Source organism: Haematobia irritans, chromosome 5 (genome assembly GCF_050003625.1).
Source record: "Haematobia irritans isolate KBUSLIRL chromosome 5, ASM5000362v1, whole genome shotgun sequence".
Classification (NCBI taxonomy): Eukaryota; Metazoa; Arthropoda; class Insecta; order Diptera; family Muscidae; genus Haematobia; species Haematobia irritans.
The window spans coordinates 68,479,205-68,497,230 of NC_134401.1; the positions used below are offsets into that span (position 1 = coordinate 68,479,205).

Sequence of the window (18,026 nt, forward strand, 5' to 3'; positions counted from 1 at the left end):
TCAGAAATGGACAAGCCTCTGTCTGAATCAGAAGTAAGCGGATCCTCTTGCGAAGTCGAGGGAGATACCAAAGTTGAAGACATGGATAGATACCGTATGCGTGAGGAGGCTTCTACTGCCTCAGAACTCACCAAAGTTGAACCTATGGTTATTGCGAGAGTCACCGATATCTCTGAAGAGGACATTCTTGATGACTCGATTGAAGCGGCTGATGTGACGGTTGTTGAAAATCTCGATGGTCCTACGGATCCTCCAGATAAATATTCATCATTGTAAGGCTGCATGTGCTGCTTTTAAAGTTCTCCTCATGAAAGGGGACATAGACATAGTTCTTATTCAAGAACCATATGTTTATAAAAACAAAATATGTGAATTAAGTACTCCGGGGTTCAAACTATTGCAGTATACTGGTATTGATGTAAATCGAGCCTGTATATTTGCTAAAAACGAGCTTAACTTGTTTCTGCTTCCTTCAATGTGCAATGCAGACACTGTCGTTGCCAATTTAGAAATAGCCAAATGCAAATATTGGATATCTTCGGTCTACATGGGACATGACAGGGAGATGCCTCCATGTGCCGTTAAGACCTTAGTGGAGGAGTCACTGAAAACAAAGACGAAACTCATTATGGGATACGATGCGAATGCACATCATAGTATATGGGGAAGTAGTGATACTAAGCAAGGGGAGAGTCTCTAATAGAGTTTATTTTGCGTACCAATCTGGTAGTTTGCAACAAGGGAGATGCCCCAACCTTTGTCACTAAAAACAGGCAAGAGGTTTTGGACATCACCTTGGCCTCGCAAGAACTGAATGAAATGATATCGGAGTGGCAGGTTTTAAGTGAACACAGCTTCTCAGGTCATCGCTACATCAGTTTCAAATTTGATGTTCATATCACCAAGACCATATTTCCGCCAAATGTTAGGAAAGCTGACTGGAATAGGTATAGGGAATCGTTCAATATGATGATACCGGAAATAACAGAGACAAATATGAGAAATGTGCAAGATATCGAACTCGCAGTGGAGCGGATTACTAAGGCCTTTAACATCTCACTGAAAGCTGCATGCCCTAGAGGGAAGCCAAGGGGGAAAATCGACCACCATGGTGGTCTACGGAATTAAGTAATATGAGGAAATCCTGCAGGAAGCTCTTTAACAAGGCAAAGTCCACCAGAGCCCCTGAGGACTGGGACGTTTACAAGAAGAATCTGAGAGGATACAAGCGAGAACTGAGAAAGGCTCAGCATAACTCTTGGAATGATTACTGCAGCAGTATTGAGAATACGTCCGAGGCTTCCAGACTACGGACCAACTCCGCTCCAGTTTTTATTAAAACATCGGAGGGCAATTGGACAACGTCCAATGTGGCGTGGTGCACACAGACCCCGGGGAATAAAGAATATATAGATTTCCTCACTGATGGCTCCAAATTGGATGGACAAGTGGGGTTCGGAGTATATTCTAATGATCTGGAACTTCGACTAGCGAAAAGATTACCTAATCACTGTAGTGTTTTTCAGGCTGAAATATTAGCAATAAGAGAGGTGGCGAATTGGCTGAGAAGTAGTGTTCCAAAAAATGTGGGCATTAATATATACTCAGACAGTCAACCTGCAATAAAATCCTTGGACTCTGTGTTTCTCAACTCGAAAACGGCCATCGACTGCCGCAAATCTCTCAATGAGATGGCTGAGCTGTACAATATTCACCTAATATGGGTGCCTGGCCATAGGAACATACCGGGGAACTGCGAAGCGGATGAGTTGGCAAGGCTAGGGACTACCTTACATATTCCAGGGGAACTAGAATTTGTTGGTATGCCCCTAGCTACCTGCAAGCTCATACTGCGTGAGATGGCTGTTATGATGGCAAATGTTCGATGGGAGAATTGCAAGGGTTGTAACGGCACCAAGCAAATATGGCCCCATTTCAACTTAAACCGCACACTAGATATGCTAATGTTCTCGAGACGTCAGATATCACTCCTGATATCTGCTATAACGGGTCGCTGCCTGATAGGCGATTTTGCAAAAACTATTGGCGCGAAGTATAATGACTATTGTATGAGCTGTCATGATGCGGAGGAAAAAGAATCAATTAAACACCTCTTGTGTGAGTGTCCTGCATTTTGTGTAAAGCGCAAGCAACTTTTAGGAGCATATAGCTTCAGATTACTGGCGGATCTGGAAAACGTAAACTTAAGCAGTCTGCTAATGTTTTTAGAACAATCTGGTTGGTTCAGCGAAGAAAAATAATCGAGAAAGTTCAGCGGTTAAAACTAGATGTGCCCATATGTAATAGGTACTTTTAGTAAATGTGGTATCACAATGGACTGAATAGTCTAAGTGAGCCTGAATCTTAATCGGGCTGCCACTTTAACCTAACCTAACCATTGTTAATTTTGTCAATTTTATTGTTGAGCTCTTGCAATATTGATTGCACACTATCTTGGATCATTTTTTGTATGGATTCAGTTTCGCTTATAATTTTACTGTTTATCATTTCTTGTAACGATTCAGTTTGGTTTTGTATTTTGTTGTTTATGATAGTAATTAATTTTTGATTTGGTGAATCAGTGTTATTAGCCTTAGGAGCGTTTGTGATATTACCCAAGAGAGAAATTTTCATGGATCTTTTAGCTGTTACCTTTTCCATGGTGATATGTGTGGTCGTGTAAAGGAACGAGTGATAATTGGCTACTATGTTTTTAGGCGGTAGTATTAAAACCAGTGTGTCTCAAACTTTGTGGATGAGTATTGACAACAAGTAATTATAGGTAGGTTGTGATAGATTATTTAGTATACTTTTAGGCTGTGGTATTTAGGCAATGTCTCCCAAACTTTATGGATGAATGTTGACAATAAGTCAAATATATGTAAACTGTGTTGCATACTGTTAGAGTGTAATATATATCACTGATTTTATAGCAGCGGTAAATTCACAAGTTTTTTGGATTTTATGTTGAAAATTCAAATCAACATAAAATCCAAAAAAAAAACGGTTCTAATTGATGTGTTTAGTAAGCACAAAAATAGCTTTTATTTATATTGATATTGTTGACGTTTGTTACTCTCAAAGCACTCTCTGCATTTGATGTTTTGATTATGTTTTCATGCATTCTATCCGTGTTTGAAAATTAATAGATATTTTTATTTATAAAATATAATGGTTTTTAATCTATTCACTGATTGTTCTATGATTTCAGCTAAGACACAGTCACAATATTTATGAGATATCACTTTTCTATATTCAATTTAATGTTTATATTCGTCAAAAAATATTTATAGGAGCTTCAATAAAACACGTCTGCACAGTAGAAGATATGAATTACTATCCTTTTGTTTCGAAGACACTTTTTTTCTGGGTGTATTCAGTCCATTGTGATACCAAACTGGTGAACTTCTCTCTTATCACTGAGTGATGTCCGATTCCATCTTAAGCTCAATGACAAGGGACCTCGTTTTTAGGGCCGAGTCCGAACGGCGTTCTACTTTGCAGTGAAACCGCTTAGAGAAGCATGGAAACACTCAGAAATGTCACCAGCATTACTGAGGTGGGATAATCCACCGCTGAAAAACTTTTTGTCGTTCGGTCGAAGCAGGAATGGATCTCGAGTTAGAAAGGGCAAATTTTCAAAAAAGTCATGTTTTACAGTGAGTCGTTTCCGCCGGAAAAGTACAAACCAGTGAAAAATAAATTGTTACTCTTCATGGTCGTATAGATGACACTCTAACGTAATTAATAAGGCCAACTAGAAGAAAAATGACATATGGTATGTACTTCTTCGGCGAAAAAGGATCACTGTAACACAGGGTTTTTTTTTTTTTGAAAATTTGCCTCTTTTGCATCGATATTTTTTGAACCATTTAACTTGTCACAGATCCAATTATACACGATTATTCGAGATATAAATTGTTTAGTGAAAAAAGAGCGCAAAAGTAAAAATAACGCGATATCTCAAAAACTGTTCCTTAACATATTTTTTCGAATTCAGGAGATCAAAATACAGAAGAAACGTCACCTCTCATCATATGTACATTTTCAGTGTAAACTAGTGTTAATTATTAAACTCGAAAGACTAAATCAGTTAAAACAAGTAAGGAAAGTCTAAAGTCGGGCGGTGCCGACTATATTATACCCTGCACCACTTTGTAGATCTAAATTTTCGATACCATATCACATCAGTCAAATGTGTTGGGGGCTATATATAAAGGTTTGTCCCCAATACATACATTTAAATATCACTCGATCTGGACAGAATTTGATAGACTTCTACAAAATCTATAGACTCAAAATTTAAGTCGGCTAATGCACCAGGGTGGAACACAATGTTAGTAAAAAAATATGGGAAACATTTAAATCTGAAGCAATTTTAAGGAAACTTCGCAAAAGTTTATTTATGATTTATCGCTCCATATATATTTATTAGAAGTTTAGGAAAATTAGAGTCATTCTTACAACTTTTCGACTAAGAAGTGGCGATTTTATAAGGAAAATGTTGGTATTTTGACCATTTTTGTCGAAATCAGAAAAACATATATATGGGAGCTATATCTAAATCTGAACCGATTTCAACCAAATTTGGCACGCATAGCAACAATGCTAATTCTACTCCCTGTGCAAAATTTCAACTAAATCGGAGTTAAAAATTGGCCTCTGTGGTCATATGAGTGTAAATCGGGCGAAAGATATATATGGGAGCTATATCTAAATCTGAACCGATTTCAACCAAATTTGGCACGCATAGCTACAATGCTAATTCTACTTCCTGTGCAAAATTTCAACTAAATCGGAGCAAAAAATTGGCCTCTGTGGTCATATGAGTGTAAATCGGGCGAAAGCTATATATTGGATCTATATCTAAATCTGAACCGATTTCAACCAAATTTGGCACGCATAGCTATAATGCTAATTTTACTCCCTGTGCAAAATTTCAACCAAATTGGGGTAAAACTCTGGCTTCTGGGACCGTATTAGTCCATATCGGGCGAAAGATATATATGGGAGCTATATCTAAATCTGAACCGATTTCAATAAAATTTGGCACACTTGACTATAGTACTAATTGTTCTTCTTGTGCAAAATTTTAAGCAAATTAGGCTAAAACTCTGGCCTCTGGGACCGTATTAGTCCATATCGGGCGAAATATATATATATATGGGAGCTATATCTAAATCTGAACCGATTTCTTCCAAAATCAATAGGGATCTATTCTGAGTCAAAACACATACTTGTGCCAAATTTGAAGTCGATTGGACTAAAACTGCGACCTAGACTTTGATTACAAAAATGTGTTCACGGACAGACGGACATGGCTATATCGACTCAGGGACCCACCCTGAGCATTTTTGCCAAAGACACCATGTGTCTATCTCGTCTCCTTCTGGGTGTTGCCAACATATGCACTAACTTATAATACCCTGTTCCACAGTGTGGAACAGGGTATAAATATGGGAAACATTTAAATCTGAAGCAATTTTAAGGAAACTTCGCAAATGTTTATTTATGATTTATCGCTCCATATATATTTATTAGAAGTTTAGGAAAATTAGAGTCATTTTTACAACTTTTCGACTAAGCAGTGGCGATTTTATAAGGAAAATGTTGGTATTTTGACCATTTTTGTCGAAATCAGAAAAACATATATATGGGAGCTATATCTAAATCTGAACCGATTTCAACCAAATTTGGCACGCATAGCAACAATGCTAATTCTACTCCCTGTGCAAAATTTCAACTAAATCGGAGTTAAAAATTGGCCTCAGTGGTCATATGAGTGTAAATCGGGCGAAAGATATATATGGGAGCTATATCTAAATCTGAACCGATTTCAACCAAATTTGGCACGCATAGCTACAATGCTAATTCTACTTCCTGTGCAAAATTTCAACTAAATCGGAGCAAAAAATTGGCCTCTGTGGTCATATGAGTGTACATCGGCCGAAAGCTATATATTGGAGCTATATCTAAATCTGAACCGATTTCAACCAAATTTGGCACGCATAGCAACAATGCTGATTCTACTCCCTGTGCAAAATTTCAACTAAATCGGAGCAAAAAATTGGCCTCTGTGGTCATATGAGTGTAAATCGGGCGAAAGCTATATATGGGAGCTATATCTAAATCTGAACCGATTTCAAACAAATTTGGCACGCATAGCTATAATGCTAATTTTACTCCCTGTGCAAAATTTCAATCAAATTGGGGTAAAACTCTGGCTTCTGGGACCGTATTAGTCCATATCGGGCGAAAGATATATATGGGAGCTATATCTAAATCTGAACCGATTTCAATAAAATTTGGCACACTTGACTATAGTACTAATTGTTCTTCTTGTGCAAAATTTGAAGCAAATTAGGCTAAAACTCTGGCCTCTGGGACCGTATTAGTCCATATCGGGCGAAATATATATATGGGAGCTATATCTAAATCTGAACCGATTTCTTCCAAAATCAATAGGGATCTATTCTGAGCCAAAACACATACTTGTGCCAAATTTGAAGTCGATTGGACTAAAACTGCGACCTAGACTTTGATTACAAAAATGTGTTCACGGAGAGACGGACAGACGGATATGGCTATATCGACTCAGGGACCCACCCTGAACATTTTTGCCAAAGACACCATGTGTCTATCTCGTCTCCTTCTGGGTGTTGCAAACATATGCACTAACTTATAATACCCTGTTCCACAGTGTGGAGCAGGGTATAAATATGGGAAACATTTAAATCTGAAGCAATTTTAAGGAAACTTCGCAAAAGTTTATTTATGATTTATCGCTCGATCAATTCCGTCGAACGGAACGGACGTGTTTTTTAATAGCGGATAAAATCATCGTAATAAGTACCTACTACGAATTTCAAGTGTGGTGGGATATTAGGCCACCATGCAGAGAAATTCAAAGACATCCACTGGGTTGCTAACTTCAGGGCCTAGTGGACGGGTATCGACTGGAGTGATAAATTTGGGCAATGACCAAGAGTTAGGCCCAATTAGTCGACCTGTAGACGGGTCGACTGGTGGCGACAATTTGACAAGTCGAACCTTTTCCAAGGTAGCGTCATCAAAAGGAGGTAATCCCTCACGAAAGATATTCAAGGATCGCAGAAATGCTTTGTTTATCCTAAAGAAATTAGGATCAGTCGACCCAAGCACGTTGTCGGCTAAACAAAGCGATTCCTTAAAATGGGCTCAAGGAATTCTTGAGGCTGGAAAAAGGGAACGATCACCGGATGAGCTGCCATCCTCCAAAAGAGATCAACGATCGTTTGCCTCAGTTGCTAAAGACAGCCTTGTGATGGCTATCATAAATAAAGGAGCATTGGACGGTATGGTTCCAAAGCAAAAATGGGGGGAAATTGAGAATGCTTTGTCTGGCGTCTACTCACAGGTGCTGGAAAAGTTTCCCGGCCCAGATCCTCGACACCGAGAGGCTGGTTGGTATCAAGGACGATTTAAGCTAGTCGCATTTGAGGACCAGAGGTCTATAGAATGTTTTAAAGCTGCTCTGATACTAATTGGTGAAGTTTGGGAAGGAGCTGCTCTAGAGTTAGTCGAGAAGAAAGACATACCGGCTAGACCTAGAGCACATGCGTGGATACCTGCAAACCCTCCTGACCCTGAATCTATTTTAAATAGACTGAAACAATGCAATCCAGATCTTCCAACAGCTGATTGGAAGGTTGGCCGTTTGGATGAAGTGGATGGACCAAGACGGCATGCAGTGTTTATATTGAACACTCAGTCTTTGCCACATCTAGCAAAGTCTCAGGGCCGTGTATGTTATGGCTTTCATTATATCCAAATGAAGGTGTATAAAAACGATCAGCTAAAGGATTCAGAAATGGACAAGCCTCTGTCTGAATCAGAAGTAAGCGGATCCTCTTGCGAAGTCGAGGGAGATACCAAAGTTGAAGACATGGATAGATACCGTATGCGTGAGGAGGCTTCTACTGCCTCAGAACTCACCAAAGTTGAACCTATGGTTATTGCGAGAGTCACCGATATCTCTGAAGAGGACATTCTTGATGACTCTATTGAAGCGGCTGATGTGACGGTTGTTGAAAATCTCGATGGTCCTACGGATCCTCCAGATAAATCTTCATCATTGTAAGGCTGCATGTGCTGCCTTAAAAGTTCTCCTGATGAAAGGGGACATAGACATAGTTCTTATTCAAGAACCATATGTTTATAGAAACAAAATATGTGAATTAAGTACTCCGGGGTTCAAACTATTGCAGTATACTGGTAATGATGTAAATCGAGCCTGTATAATTGCTAAAAACGAGCTTAACTTGTTTCTGTTTCCTTCAATGTGCAATGTAGACACTGTCGTTGCCAATTTAGAAATAGCCAAATGCAAATATTGGGTATCTTCGGTCTATATGGGACATGACAGGGAGATGCCTCCATGTGCCGTTAAGACCTTAGTTGAGGAGTCACTGAAAACAAAGACGAAACTCATTATGGGATGCGAATGCACATCATAGTATATGGGGAAGTAGTGATACTAATGCAAGGGGAGAGTCACTAATAGAGTTTATTTTGCGTACTAATCTGGTAGTTTGCAACAAGGGAGATGCCCCAACCTTTGTCACTAAAAACAGGCAAGAGGTTTTGGACATCACCTTGGCCTCGCAAGAACTGAATGAAATGATATCGGAGTGGCATGTTTTAAGTGAACACAGCTTCTCAGATCATCGCTACATCAGTTTCAAATTTGATGTTCATACCACCAAGACCATATTTCCGCCAAATGTTAGGAAAGCTGACTGGAATAGGTATAGGGAATCGTTCAATATGATGATACCGGAAATACCAGAGACAAATATGAGCACTGTGCAAGTTATCGAACACGCAGTGGAGAGGATTACTAAGGCCTTCAACATTTCACTGAAAACTGCATGCCCTAAAGGGAAGCCAAGGGGGAAAAGCGACCACCATGGTGATCTACGGAGTTAGGTAATATGCGGAAATCCTGCAGGAAGCTCTTTAACAAGGCAAAGTCCACCAGAGCTCTTGTGGATTGGGACGCTTACAAGAAGAATCTGAGAGGATACAAGCGAGAACTAAGAAAGGCTCAGCATAACTCTTGGAATGATTACTGCAGCAGTATTGAGAATACGTCCGAGGCTTCCAGAATACGGAAGGTTCTAGCATCGACCAACTCCGCTCCAGGTTTCATTAAAACATCGGAGGGCAATTGGACAACGTCCAGTGAGGAGACGCTGGAGGTACTATTGGACACACATTTTCCCGGAAATCAGACGGTTGAACCATGCACTGGCGGTGCCACAGTGGCTCAGCGGTCGTTTCCTATCGAGGAAATTGTATCAGAATCTAGAATAAAATGGGCGTTAAATAGCTTTGGATCATTCAAATACCCCGGACCTGATGGAATTACTCCGGCGGAGTTACAAGCGGTGGCTGACAGAATTATACCCTGGTTGTCGGCGATATATATAGGATGTATCAACTTAGCATATATTCCACGAAAGTGGAGAGAATCAAAAGTCGTTTTCATACCTAAAGCGGGAAAAGCCTATCACTCGAATGCGAAGGATTTCCGACCAATCAGCTTATCATCATTGCTACTTAAGACTCTGGAGAGGATGATAGATATTTATCTTAGAACTAGCGTCGATTCAAGTTTGCTCTCGAAACGACAACATGCATACTCGAAGGACAGGTCTACTGAGACCGCATTACATGAACTAGTCAGCTTTATTGAAAGCTCACTATCTGTCAAAGAATACACAATTGTGGCATTTCTAGACATCGAACGAGCATTCAATAACGTCCATCCGAGCTCGATGGACCGACAACTCTGAATGTTGATCCAGGTATACTTAGGCTGTTAGACGAACTTCTAAGGAAGAGACGCATTTCAGCCACACTAGGACAAGCAAACATACAAAGGTATGTGAACAGAGGCACTCCCCAAGGAGGAGTTCTATCACCTCTTCTTTGGAATGTTGCTATAAATAGCCTTCTGGTTACCCTAGAAAAAGAAAGGATAAAAGTGGTGGCATACGCAGATGATGTGGCTCTGGCAGTCAGGGGAAAATTCCCATCCACAATCAGAGATATTATACAGAGAGCTCTCCGGATGACTGAGAAATGGGCGAAAGACAATGGTCTTGGGGTAAATCCTGCAAAGACAGAATTAGTCATGTACTGCAAAGATCGCAAAACTCCCACGGTTAGGCCTATTTCCTTAGGGGGTATTGAAATTCCCTTTGGTGATTGTGCAAAATACCTTGGCGTTATTTTGGACAGGAAGCTGAACTTTAAGCTTAATATTGAAGAAAGGGCGAGAAAGGCAACTGTAGCCTTGTACTCGTGCAAAAAGGCAATTGGAAAAAAGTGGGGACTAAAACCAAAAATTGTGCATTGGCTATACACGGCAGTGGTGAGACCTATAATGCTATATGGTGTTGTAGTCTGGTGGCCGGCACTTCAGAAACCGACTTGTTTAGATAAAGTTCAGCGTATGGCGTGTTTGTGTATTTCAGGCGCATTCAGCAAGACAGGAACAAATTCCCTTAATGTCATGCTGCATCTATTGCCTTTAGACATTTTGGCCAAACAGCCAGCTGCAACAACGGCTGTGCGGTTGCGCGCACTATCGCTGTGGTCGGAGAAAGGTTACGGTCACAGTTCGGTACTCAAAATAATGCCAGATGTGCCTAACGTAGTGGATTACACTTTGGCGAGTCCACTTTTCGACAAAAAGTTTGAGACTCTAATTCCCAACAGTGAGGCGTGGTGCACACAGACCCCGCGGAATAAAGAATATATAGATTTCTACACTGATGGCTCCAAATTGGATGGACAAGTGGGGTTCGGAGTATATTCTAATGAAATGGAACTTCGAATAGCGAAAAGATTACCTGATCACTGTAGTGTTTTTCAGGCTGAAATATTGGCAATAAGAGAAGTGGTGAATTGGCTGAGAAGTAATGCTCCAAGCAATATTGGCATTAATATATACTCAGACAGTCAACCTGCAATAAAATCCTTGGACTCTGTGTTCCTCAACTCGAAAACGGCCATCGACTGCCGCAAATCTCTCAATGAGATGGCTGAGCAGTACAATATTCACCTAATATGGGTGCCTGGCCATAGGAACATACCGGGGAACTGCGAAGCGGATGAGTTGGCAAGGCTAGGGACTACCTTACATATTCCAGGGGAACTAGAATTTGTTGGTATGCCCCTAGCTACCTGCAAGCTCATGCTGCGTGAGAAGGCTGTTATGATGGCAAATGTTCGGTGGGAGAATTGCTATGGTTGTAACGACACCAAGCAAATATGGCCCCATTTCAACTTAAACCGCACACTAGATATGCTAATGTTCTCGAGACGTCAGATATCACTCCTGATATCTGCTATAACGGGTCGCTGCCTGATAGGCGATTTTGCAAAAACTATTGGCGCGAAGTATAATGACTATTGTATGAGCTGTCATGATGCGGAGGAAAAAGAATCAATTAAACACCTCTTGTGTGAGTGTCCTGCATTTTGTGTAAAGCGCAAGCAACTTTTAGGAGCATATAGCTTCAGATTACTGGCGGATCTGGAAAACGTTAACTTAAGCAGTCTGCTAATGTTTTTGGAACAATCTGGTTGGTTCAACAAAGAAAAATAATCAAGAAGGTTCAGCGGTTAAAACTAGAAGTGCCCATATGTAATAGGTACTTTTAGTTAATGTGGTATCACAATGGACTGAATAGTCTAAGTGAGCCTGAATCTTAATCGGGCTGCCACTTTAACCTAACTTAACCTATCGCTCCATATATATTTATTAGAAGTTTAGGAAAATTAGAGTCATTTTTACAACTTTTCGACTAAGCTGTGGCGATTTTATAAGGAAAATGTTGGTATTTTGACCATTTTTGTCGAAATCAGAAAAACACTAAATCGGAGCAAAAAATTGGCCTCTGTGGTCATATGAGTGTAAATCGGGCGAAAGCTATATATGGGAGCTATATCTAAATCTGAACCGATTTCAACCAAATTTGGCACGCATAGCTATAATGCTAATTTTACTCCCTGTGCAAAATTTCAACCAAATTGGGATAAAACTCTGGCTTCTGGGACCGTATTAGTCCATATCGGGCGAAAGATATATATGGGAGCTATACAGTATGTCAAGAAAGTCTTTTGACATTGCCAAATATTTCAAATTCTAGAAACAATTGAAATATTAAATATTTTATTAAATTTTTAATTCTGTGTACGTATGTATACTTTGCAAAATACATAATAAAATATTTTTTTAAAATTTCATTATATTTAATTTTGGAACAAAACATAATTTTTATCCCATTGTCAAAACACTTTCTTGACAAACTGTATCTAAATCTGAACCGATTTCAATAAAATTTGGCACACTTGACTATAGTACTAATTGTTCTTCTTGTGCAAAATTTTAAGCAAATTAGGCTAAAACTCTGGCCTCTGGGACCGTATTAGTCCATATCGGGCGAAATATATATATGGGAGCTATATCTAAATCTGAACCGTTTTCTTCCAAAATCAATAGGGATCTATTCTGAGCCAAAACACATACTTGTGCCAAATTTGAAGTCGATTGGACTAAAACTGCGACCTAGACTTTGATTACAAAAATGTGTTCACGGACAGACGGTATGACGGGGGTTTCACGCACTTGCACAGTTTTACTTTGAAAAATTTAAATTCAGTTTTTTTTTGGAAAAAAGGCAATTGAAAAATTGAAATGCCTTTCATTCATGTGTCAATTGGAAAATAGAAAATTTTGATTCTGTATCGACTTCACAATCATAATAAGTTGCAAGCAAAGATTTTTTACTCTATATTTTTTTCCACCGATATCGGGCCCCACGTTGGGCGCCATTTATTTTATGTAACGGCTCTCACACTGGATCCTAACTTCTACTGACCATTGCTACCGAATGTTCCGACCTTGCTCAGTGGAGGGGGGGTGTTCTTGTCGCCGAAGTTAGATCCCAGCCGCTTACACCAACAATAAAATTTTAATGGTAGCATACACTTTTTTTTCATAATGACAAACCTAGTTAGCTATTTAAAAGAAAACGGAACCGGTCCCGGAAAATGGATATCTAGGTGTCATTGATATCCGATCGGTTATCCCACCCTGCCTTGCCGACCAAGATGTTTGTCAGCCCTATCGACACTCTACACGCTCAAACCTTCAATTTCGAAAATTAAACGCAAATACTTTAATAATAATATTGCATATTTTTAGGAATCATTATATTGACAATTATTTCTAGATCAACAAATAAATTAAAGGGGAATTAAAATTTATGTTAAATTGCAAAAAGTGGCCTATCTCAATATTTTAAAATTCTAATACAAGAAAACAAATCAGAATTAGTTGAATAATCTTAAATAATGAAAATTCCCATCATCCATAGATATATAACAAATTAAGAAGATAAAAAAAACAAAGATTCTTTCATACTCACGAAATTATTTGAGTTGCTCAGCCAACAAGCGCTTGTGGACCAGTATTTGAGTTACAGTTTCTTAATATAACTTGAAAAGAATAATTTAAATTAAGAGTATATACATATATAGATGAGTAGGTTTGCGGTCTCCATAGTATTTTCTGGAAAACGTTGATCTATATTGATTGTAATTTTTCAAAGTGTAGGCCAGACAGGGCTCTAGAAATAATTTCCTTATATATGATTTTCTTTTGATACCCGGATTCTTTGTTGCTTCATGTAATTTATAGCGAATTGCGATATTTAGGTAAATTTGGGATATTTATGCCGGTTAAATTGCAAAAAGTGGCCTATCTCAATATTTTAAAATTCTAATACAAGAAAACAAATCAGAATTAGTTGAATAATCTTAAATAATGAAAATTCCCATCATCCATAGATATATAACAAATTAAGAAGATAAAAAAAAAACAAAGATTCTTTAATACTCACGAAATTATTTGAGTTGCTCAGCCAACAAGCGCTTGTGGACCAGTATTTGAGTTACAGTTTCTTAATATAACTTGAAAAGAATAATTTAAATTAAGAGTATATACATATATAGATGAGTAGGTTTGCGGTCTCCATAGTATTTTCTGGAAAACGTTGATCTATATTGATTGTAATTTTTCAAAGTGTAGGCCAGACAGGGCTCTAGAAATAATTTCCTTATATATGATTTTCTTTTGATACCCGGATTCTTTGTTGCTTCATGTAATTTATAGCGGTCCAACTTCCTGTGATTTAATGATGTCAAACCAATATTCAAATTTAAAAAAATTAAAGGATTTCGGCTAAAGATAAAAATTGTATTTCGCAGCTAATTGCACCAAATCTTTTTCGCAAATCAAAACCAATTTCTCTTTATTTTTTTTTTTTTTTCAAAATCTTTGCTTGCAACTTATTATGATTGTGAAGTCGATACAGAATCAAAATTTTCTATTTTCCAATTGACACATGAATGAAAGGCATTTCAATTTTTCAATTGCCTTTTTTCCAAAAAAAAACTGAATTTAAATTTTTCAAAGTAAAACTGTGCAAGTGCGTGAAACCCCCGTCATAACGGACAGACGGACATGGCTATATCGACTCAGGGACCCACCCTGAGCATTTTTGCCAAAGACACCATGTGTCTATCTCGTCTCCTTCTGGGTGTTGCCAACATATGCACTAACTTATAATACCCTGTTCCACAGTGTGGAGCTAATTCTACTCCCTGTGCAAAATTTCAACTAAATCGGAGTTAAAAATTGGCCTCTGTGGTCATATGAGTGTAAATCGGGGGAAAGATATATATGGGAGCTATATCTAAATCTGAACCGATTTCAACCAAATTTGGCACGCATAGCTACAATGCTAATTCTACTTCCTGTGCAAAATTTCAACTAAATCGGAGCAAAAAATTGGCCTCTGTGGTCATATGAGTGTACATCGGCCGAAAGCTATATATTGGAGCTATATCTAAATCTGAACCGATTTCAACCAAATTTGGCACGCATAGCAACAATGCTAATTCTACTCCCTGTGCAAAATTTCAACTAAATCGGAGCAAAAAATTGGCCTCTGTGGTCATATGAGTGTAAATCGGGCGAAAGCTATATATGGGAGCTATATCTAAATCTGAACCGATTTCAACCAAATTTGGCACGCATAGCTATAATGCTAATTTTACTCCCTGTGCAAAATTTCAACCAAATTGGGGTAAAACTCTGGCTTCTGGGACCGTATTAGTCCATATCGGGCGAAAGATATATATGGGAGCTATATCTAAATCTGAACCGATTTCAATAAAATTTGGCACACTTGACTATAGTACTAATTGTTCTTCTTGTGCAAAATTTGAAGCAAATTAGGCTAAAACTCTGGCCTCTGGGACCGTATTAGTCCATATCGGGCGAAATATATATATGGGAGCTATATCTAAATCTGAACCGATTTCTTCCAAAATCAATAGGGATCTATTCTGAGCCAAAACACATACTTGTGCCAAATTTGAAGTCGATTGGACTAAAACTGCGACCTAGACTTTGATTACAAAAATGTGTTCACGGACAGACGGACATGGCTATATCGACTCAGGGACCCACCCTGAGCATTTTTGCCAAAGACACCATGCGTCTATCTCGTCTCCTTCTGGGTGTTGCCAACATATGCACTAACTTATAATACCCTGTTCCACAGTGTGGAGCAGGGTATAAAAATTGATGGATTGGTTTTAAATTTTTAAATAAAAATTAAGATCAAACAGTCAATTGTTAAATCAAACTAAAAACACAAAGTCATATAAGAAGGTAATTCAGAACAGTTCAAATTAAAAAAAAAATAATTAACTTATTAATCATAAAAAAAAATAATTAACTTATTTTCATAAAAACATAATCATGCAAGAACTTTAAAGCGATACATATCTATATCTATTACAGAGTATACGTTGGAAGCATTTCATTTGAGCTGAAAGAAGACACAATAAGGGCAGCATTTCTACCATTTGGACCCATAAAGTCGATAAATATGTCGTGGGATCCTATAACCCAAAAACATAAAGGATTTGCTTTCGTTGAATATGAGATACCGGAAGGTGCACAGCTTGCCTTAGAACAAATGAATGGAGCTCTAATGGGAGGAAGAAATATTAAAGTTGGAAGGCCAAGCAATATGCCTCAGGCACAACAAGTCATAGATGAAATTCAAGAAGAGGCAAAAAGTTTTAATAGAATTTATGTTGCGTCTATTCATCCAGATTTGTCTGAGGAGGATATAAAAAGCGTGTTTGAAGCGTTTGGTCCCATAATGTATTGTAAGCTTGCTCAAGGTACATCCCTCCACACCCATAAAGGATATGGATTTATAGAATATGCCAATAAGCAGGCAATGGATGAAGCTATAGCAAGTATGAATCTATTTGATCTTGGCGGTCAGTTATTAAGGTAAGTAAAATTCTTTGTGTAATTATCAATCTAACGAAGCGTATATGAACGTGATCATTTTATGCCGACTCCGAGAGTGCATTTCGACTTTTTATCGAAAAAAAAAATTTCCATGATTTCATATGATTATTTTAGTTCAGACTAAGGATACTTTTGTGCAGACACATGCAAGTAGTAAATAGCAAACGTTAAAAATAGGTAAAATGATGTTAGATAATTGGTGTGTTTCGAGGCATACACTCAAAAAAGTTAACCCACCATGCAGGAAAGCTTTGGTTCACATTAGAAAAATTTGGTTAATTTTAGAAAATTTGAATTAAACTGTTTTACAGACGTCGATATCACGAAAATAAATAAATATTTTCCGACATATTTAAGAACAATTATTAGAAATAATTTTTTCATTCACTTTATAAAAAATAATTTGAAGGAAAAAAATTGAAGTTCAAAATTTGTGGTGAAATATACAAATTTTAAGACTAAATGAACTATTTTGTGGGAAATCCGAAATTCGTTAATCTCTCTTTATGCCTCATTTGTGAATATTTTTTGCCCCGTTTTAGTTAATTTAACCAATGTACGCAAAAAATTATTAACCCTCTAATGCCCAACCCCGCCTTTTGGCGGGCTCCGTAAAATCAGGAAGCTTTTAGTAAAACACATCTTAAGACAACAAAAAATCTGTTCAAGAGGCTTTGCAGCATTTACTGAATTTCATCGCATAAATTGTTCTTGTTTCATTTTCGTGCTTTTTGTCGTTAACATTGAATATATAATCAGCTGGCGAAAAAATTGGGGCATTAGAGGGTTAAAGTTAAGGAAACTTTCTCAGAACATAATAATGAATTAAGAAAGATGTAACTAGGCTTTAGTGCCCTAGAGGGTTCACTATTTCTGTGTTTTGTTTAGGTAAAAGTGTTTAAAAAATTGCTTGTCATAGAGCGGAAGTCATCTTTTTAGGCACCCGCTGCATTGATTTCGCATTAATGTGATGATATTTCAATATTTAAATTTTTTTTTAATAATAAAAAAAAACATAAACAAGTAAAGCCTTTTCTTTACTCTTTCGATTTCTATCTATGTAAAGACGTTTCGAACAATACTAGCACATATTTTATGGCAATTATTTGTCCTTACTAATATAGAACATTCAGAAATTTTAAATTTATTACGAAAAAAAAACAAATTATTCTTACACATCGCCTCAAAAGAACTCGTGAAGTAAAATTAATTCCATCTCTAGAAAAGCAGTTTTGGGTGTACACTCAAAAAAAGTGATCCCTTTATTTCACTAAAGACAATTTAATTTTATTTTAGTTAATGGAATTATTATGTTTGGAGAAAATTTCCTTTACTCTAATTTAATTTTTCATAAATTAGTGAAATTAAATAAAAAACAGGAAAAATTATATACAAATGAAGCATAAAGTTTTATTAAACTCGTACTTCTTACAATAGTTCATTTTTTCTTTAAATTTGTAAAATTAATTACAAATGTGTCCATCGTGAACTTCGTATGGCACTAAAGACATTCTTGCAATTTTGAACTTTAATTTTTTCCTTTAAACGACAAAATTTTATTTAACGAGTGAAAAAA

At 37.6% G+C, this 18,026-nt stretch overlaps 1 protein-coding gene across 2 annotated transcripts in view; it reads left to right on the forward strand.

The window, feature by feature from the left end:
• hfp (Poly(U)-binding-splicing factor hfp) overlaps positions 1-18,026 on the forward strand; it is a 244,271-nt gene that overhangs the window by 192,345 nt on the left and 33,900 nt on the right. For both annotated transcript variants that reach the window (XM_075309920.1, XM_075309921.1), the window contains one exon: positions 15,926-16,429. In XM_075309920.1, the coding sequence (XP_075166035.1) occupies positions 15,926-16,429 (504 nt within the window). The remainder of the gene's footprint in view (positions 1-15,925; positions 16,430-18,026) is intronic.